Source organism: Aethalodelphis obliquidens, unplaced genomic scaffold (genome assembly GCF_003676395.1).
Source record: "Aethalodelphis obliquidens isolate GAN/ISIS:26980383/991018 unplaced genomic scaffold, ASM367639v1 scaffold17, whole genome shotgun sequence".
Lineage (NCBI taxonomy): Eukaryota > Metazoa > Chordata > Mammalia > Artiodactyla > Delphinidae > Aethalodelphis > Aethalodelphis obliquidens.
In genome coordinates this window covers 17599121-17605366 of record NW_020837961.1, presented here as the reverse complement: position 1 = coordinate 17605366, position 6246 = coordinate 17599121, and the positions used below count along the sequence as shown (strand labels likewise).

At 37.2% G+C, this 6246-nt stretch overlaps 1 protein-coding gene across 2 annotated transcripts in view; it reads left to right on the top strand.

Annotated features, from left to right (window-relative positions):
• Positions 1–359: 359 nt before the first annotated feature.
• The window catches only part of EMCN (endomucin), an 88114-nt gene continuing 82227 nt past the window's right edge, over positions 360–6246 (top strand). The window contains exon 1 of one of the 2 annotated variants that reach the window (XM_027117001.1): positions 360–522. In XM_027117001.1, the coding sequence (XP_026972802.1) occupies positions 453–522 (70 nt within the window). In that variant the 5' untranslated portion in view covers positions 360–452. The remainder of the gene's footprint in view (positions 523–6246) is intronic. The other variant, XM_027117000.1, reaches the window with a different exon arrangement.

Sequence of the window (6246 nt, the reverse complement as noted above, 5' to 3'; positions counted from 1 at the left end):
GCAATTAAAGCCTCTTTATCCAAACCAAGTCGTTGTTTAATAAGGCCCCTTTATAAACACTCCAAAACATGCTTTCAAAACAAAAGTTAGAAAGCCTGTAAGATCCATTCTCAAGAAAGATCTCTTTCTGTTCAAAACCCGTCCTGACCTTTTTGTTGAAGAAGAACAAAATAATGTAGTAACAAAAACACAAGTGGCTGCCAAAGGAAGAGAAAAAAAAAAGTTCCTGTAAGGGACTGAAACAATAAATCTCCTCTCTGCTGAACTCCCAAAGGGAGTGTGTGCATTTCCTCCTGTTCTTTATCAGAGCCCCCGAAATAAGTAGGCATGGGCAGTGGCTGTTCAAGTCCAGCACACCTTTTCCATTTGCTGAGAAGGCCCTGCCAGGCTGGGAGGGAGTTGTCCCTGCCTGACCCTGGAGAGAAGAGCCACTGTGACGAGCCACAGGCACCATGAAACTGCTTCAAGGGACCATACTTTGTCTTCTTCTGTCCAGTCTTTGTAGCAGTTTGGACGACGCAGGTACCCTTTTCTCTTATTGTTCTGACGGTGTGGATCAGAAATCACTAGTGGGCGGCTCTGAGCCTCAGTTTACCTTCAGGGAGCCTCCCCTGAGAAGTAGACGCAGCAGTGCGTTTGCTGAGTTGAGTGTGTGTGCGTGGACGGGGGGATGCGTGGAGAAGGCTCCGCAGAGAGGATGTTTGTTTTCACGGAAGGAAAGTGTTTGCTGCTGCAGCGGCCTTGAAGTGTGTTCCATGGCATCGTAAAGGTACCGGGAATATACAATAGCCTTTTCAGAGAGTAACAATCTGGGGATCAAATGCTGGCTAAAAATGGACTATTTCTCAAAAATGTGCTCTTTTCAGACGTAAGTCTAGAAATAACAAGATTGTCATGTACCGGTGAAAGGCTGTAATCAGAAACATTGCTCTGCAGACGCTGGCCTATATTTGTCCCAACTATCTTTTGGCTCTGATAAATTGAGAGGTTGGATAAAACTGCCTGGGCAAGTGAATCTTAATATCTTGAGGGTGAGGGTGAGAATGGAGGAGAGTCACTTGATTAAAGTTTATGGATGCTTGCTCTAGAAATTAACACAGATCTACACACATACGTACAATATTTTGCATAACATTTCAGGGAATTTATAGACATAAAAACCCTACCCATTGACTGCAGGTTCTGAAACTTAGATAAAGGATATATATGCACCTACATAAGCCCTGACTATATTAATGACCAGTTGCAAGAAATTATTACATTTGACTTTTAACCCTTCCGGAGGGATTTACTGTAAGCAATTAGATTTAATCAATATTTATTAGGCTCTCACCATGTATTCAGCAGTGCAAGGAATACAAAAATGAGTTAAGACATTGTCCTTGCCCACAGTGGCAAATGCACTATTGGGAGAAATAAGCATGTAAATCTAACATAAGACAGATTTAATAGGTGCGAAAACTAAAGTACAAACTATCATAAAAGAACACGGTTGGGACACATTGATTCTGGCTCTGAGGAGCCCTGGAAAAACCTCAATTCTAATTTTATTGTGCATGTGCTCTTTTCAAACTTCACTGCTTACAAAATTCCATTTGCAGTGATTAGGTAGGAAAAAATAAACACACTCCTTCTTGAACAATATTTATCATTAATTTCTCAAAATATGTTATATAAATTTAGTACAAATGCCCAAACACTGCAAAATCACATACGATTGATTACAATCCATCTGGGACTTTCCAGGGTTAAGCTGAAGTGGGTATAAGACCAGAAAATTTCACTTAGATGAGTTACAAAGTTCTGATTTTTTTTTAATAAAGAATATTTATGAGATGACACAGAAATCAATGCACTAGCTTATAAGTAACTCTTCAGTTTGCATGGGAGAGATAGATAGGAATGGATTACATGTACTTCAGAAAGCAAAGTGGAATAGAATCAATAGAAGTAGCCTACAAAACCTGACCGTAAGGAAGCTGGAAAGGTGAAGGATAACCCAGAGATGACCTGGAAGATTTTTCTATTATGATCATTGTAGGAATAAAACCAGCGTCCTTTAGCTCATTGGTAATGAGCCCAACCTCTCTATTAATAGTGTTTTCTTTCTAATGAACTATTAACCAAAGTAAGATAATTTCTTTTTTTTAATTTAATTTTGTTTATATTTTTATACAGCAGGTTCTTATTAGTTACCCATTTTATACATATTAGTGTATATATGTCAATAGTAAGATAATTTCTTATTTGAGCAGAGACAGCGGTTACATAATGACTATCTCTTTCAACCTCTGCCAGGGAGCCTTTGTTAATTTTAAGGCAAGTGTCTGTAAAATCTACCCCATTTATCCTAGAAGAAGAAGTGCTGGTTCAGGAGCATAAATTGACCATCGGAGTGAGGCCTACAAGGAACTGGAAGAGATTTTCCCATCCACGTGTATGATTTTTTTTGCACCTGGTTCTGCCTGTTTTATGTTTTCCTTCCCAGATACGGTTCAGGAAATGAAGCGTTTCCTAAGCTGATTTATTAAGTTCTTTTCCTAACCCCCTGTACCGGAAACACATTGATTTCAAAGCTTTATATGTTCCCCAAGCTTAGAATGCTTAACATATTTCATCAGCAGAGTTGATTATAGGAGTACAGAAGGAGGCATTTCATCTGCCTTAAATTCACAAGTTGTCAAGAAGATCCATGCTTTTTTGCATAGTAATTTATTCCTAAATAATGATCTTTTAGAGAAATTGACTACTTTTCTTTTTCTTTCTGTCTTTTTTGTCAGTTTCAGATTTAAATAAATACAATATAGTTTTTTGTGCTCTTCGTGAAAACCAAGGAAATCTTTCTGCATGGCAGTGAGTGACTTTATTACTTGGTGAGCGGTACAATATTTTACAGTTTCCAATTTGGAAAGCCGTTCTATTGAAATATGTATGGGAGGTTCTTGAAAAGGAACTGTCATTCTTTCCCAAGGTTTTCTAAATTGTATTTAAAACTGAACAGACCCCTGCGTGGCTTTTAAGCTCCTTTGGCTTTTAAGTCTAGACTGATGAGCTTTAGACTGTCAGGACTGAGAAAAGTTAAATGAAGAAGGATTCCAAGAAAAAAGAGGCCCTGGAAGCAATTTACTTTTCAAGTACCATTTGCTTTTTGAACTTTACATTAATTTAGGAAAGATTAAAATGTTTTAGCCATCTGCAAGCAGGAACACACGTCACTTTATTGGTGTCTGAAGAAGAATTTAATTGCTTGTTGAAATTCATTTGTTAGGGATTGAACATTCAGTGTCATGGAAAAAAAAAATGGATTGAACACCCTCTAAGACAAACACTATGCTAGACGCTGTAGGTTTATAGCGATCACTGTGACTCAGCCCTTGTCCTAGAAGTGGTGGGGAAAGAGGAGCGCCAAATAATTACAAGTTTGACTCTATCGTAAGTCTTAAGTGGTAAATAAAGAATGCTGTGGAGAATTCACAACTAGCTTAGTTTTGGGTGTAGGAACATCAGAAAAGCCTTCATATAAAAGTGGAAATTATGATAAACTTTGAAACTTGAGAAACAGGTTGGATGGATGGAATTTCTTGAATAGGAACTTTAAAACATCAGTATGTAAGGAGGTCACAGATTGGACAGAGTTTAAGTGTTGGAAATATAGCCTCAGGATATGTTGAATACCAGGATGAGTAATATTGACTCATGTAGTTAATTACATTGGATTCTCTAAATGTGTTTGAGCATGGGAATTATCTGATTGGGACCATAAACTGAGAAGATTAATCTGTCAACAGGGTATACATTAGACTATTGCAGTCAGGAGAGAGAAAAGCTAAAGAAAATGGTTCAAGTGTTATTCCAAGTCTGAAAGTCTGTCAATAAAATGAAAAGAAGGGTCTAGGGAAGAGCTTTAAAGAAGTAGGAAGTTTGTGACGCCGTATTATTGACTGGCTATGAGAGAGATAGTGACTGAGGTGTAGCGTGTTATTTGAATAACAGAAGTAGGGAAATGGATTGGGACCAGACGTATGGAAAGATAGGAGGAGATGGTTTCGGGAGAAAGTGATGAACTTGATTTTGGACATGGTGAGTTCGAAGTCTTAATAAGATATTTAAATAGAGATGTCCAATGGTAGGTTAAAATCGTCTGGTTGTTAGGTGGAATGCCCCTGGAGGTGATGGTGGGGGATGAGTGTTCTTTACACTTGTCTGCCAAGAGATTTTAGTCCTGTCCTACTCACTGGAAGATTAGTAACATAGCGAGGCAATTTATTTCTCTGCTGGACGCCCATATTTGTAACTCTCTTATGGCCCTTATTTTCCAACTTTATCTTAGTTATTTGTGTGCATATCTTATCCCCTGTACCAGACTATAAGCACCATGAAAGTAAGGGTCATATTTATTATAGTCTGGATAGTAACAGTTCTAAACACATAATAAGGATATAATAAGCTGAATGAATGCATAAATGAATGATATAGTTGCCTATCCATTTTTAATTTCTTCCTCTGATAATCACTTTTTGTTTACTACCTTATCCTTGTGAAAGAGTTGTGGACAGGTATGAATCACAGAACATAACATGAAAACAAGTGGAGTATTTTGATCCCTGGCTATGAAAGCACGAGCCAAATACATGGAAAGGGGCTTCTTATCAAAGTAAGTCAATTCCCAAACTCCAGCAGAGGAGAATATGTTAGGGGTAGGGGGACAACCTAGTACCAGGTGACAGTAATTTACAGCAAACCTGGACGAATAAACTACTCTGACTATAATCATTGGGAGGAAGAATATCTAAATAAAATTGATTCTACTTCTCCTTTTTTGGGTATCAAATACTTTATGTAATATCTTCTATGGCTATAAATATTCAAGGAGAAACCTTATTACCAACCAATTTCTCAAAAATACAAAATGCCTTTTTTTCTAAAAGCAAAGTTCACATAAGAGAAGTTGGAAAAAAATTAAATAAATATCGTACATCATTAACTCATGTGTTATTTTAAGTAACATATGTGTTGCTTCAGAGCAGATTATCTTACTTGTTACTTCCTCTTAGCTTAGTCACTATCAATAGATCTTACCTGAAGTGGGTGATCTATTATAGAAAGAGTGAATGAGTGTGGAAACAAATTCAATGGGAAAAGTTTCCAAGCCTTTTATTTGGCATACTTTCCTTACTACTCTTTTTTTCTTCAATGATCTTTAAAAGTAGAAGTGATCATTCTAGAATTCTTATTTTTAAGAGACTCATAACAGTTGTCACTGGCAAATTGGCAATTTTATCTTGCTGATTGTAATTATTCAGATGTTGAGAAAAAAAGATGAACGTCTGAACGTTTCAAAAGCTTCTAATTTACTGGATAGTTGCCCATCCTTTCCTTTTCATTGATGACATTATATTTCAAGCTTCAGGTAAATATTTTAACTTGTAAATAATTATCTAGTCCAAGTTCCTTATATTCTTTTTTTCTTAGTCATCACTTTCCAACTTCCTCTTTACCTCTGAGAACAATCTGAGATGTGTTTTTCTAAACCTTGAATGTCAAAGCAGGAATTGACTCTAAACGACATTCCATTCCATTCCCTTGTAGTAAATGTCTCCATTCCTGTTAGTGAATTCCTGTGGGTCATTATAGCTCTGTCAGGTTAGGCTAATAATGCCTGTTGAGTGTTAAAAGAAGTTCTTTTAGTTAACAAGTAAGATCCTTTTTCCTTTTCTACTGTTGCACACAATATCAACAGTAGCATGGGAAAGATTAGTGGTGTCAATCACATCTAGAAGGGCCACTATATGATTCCCAAAGTTTGGCAACCATAAAAAAAATAGTTTTCTAAACTTGAATAGAGGTTTTGTGTCTTGTAGAATGACATATCAGTAGAGGTAATCATAACTAGTCTCTATATAGAAGCAGCCACCTACATCCTCTCTGGATGCCTTTAATCTAACCATTGCTATGGCAACCTCTCAGGTGTAGCTTGACAGTATCTTGTCTCACGTGAATGAGTATCTCTTGCTTTCCTGTCTCCTGTTGTTCTCATACTAAGGCATGCTTCACCTACAGAAACCCACCTGGCACTGTTGTGTATCTGAGCTAGAAGTGCAGGAGCCTTAGCACTCTATGAGACAGGCTTTGCCCAAAAGAAGAAAGGGGCCAGTGAATAAATGCTTTCCTCTTCTATTGCTGCTCCATTTTCACTATTTTAGTTCTCTACTCCTTTTCTTGACATCACTTTCCTTTACAAACTGC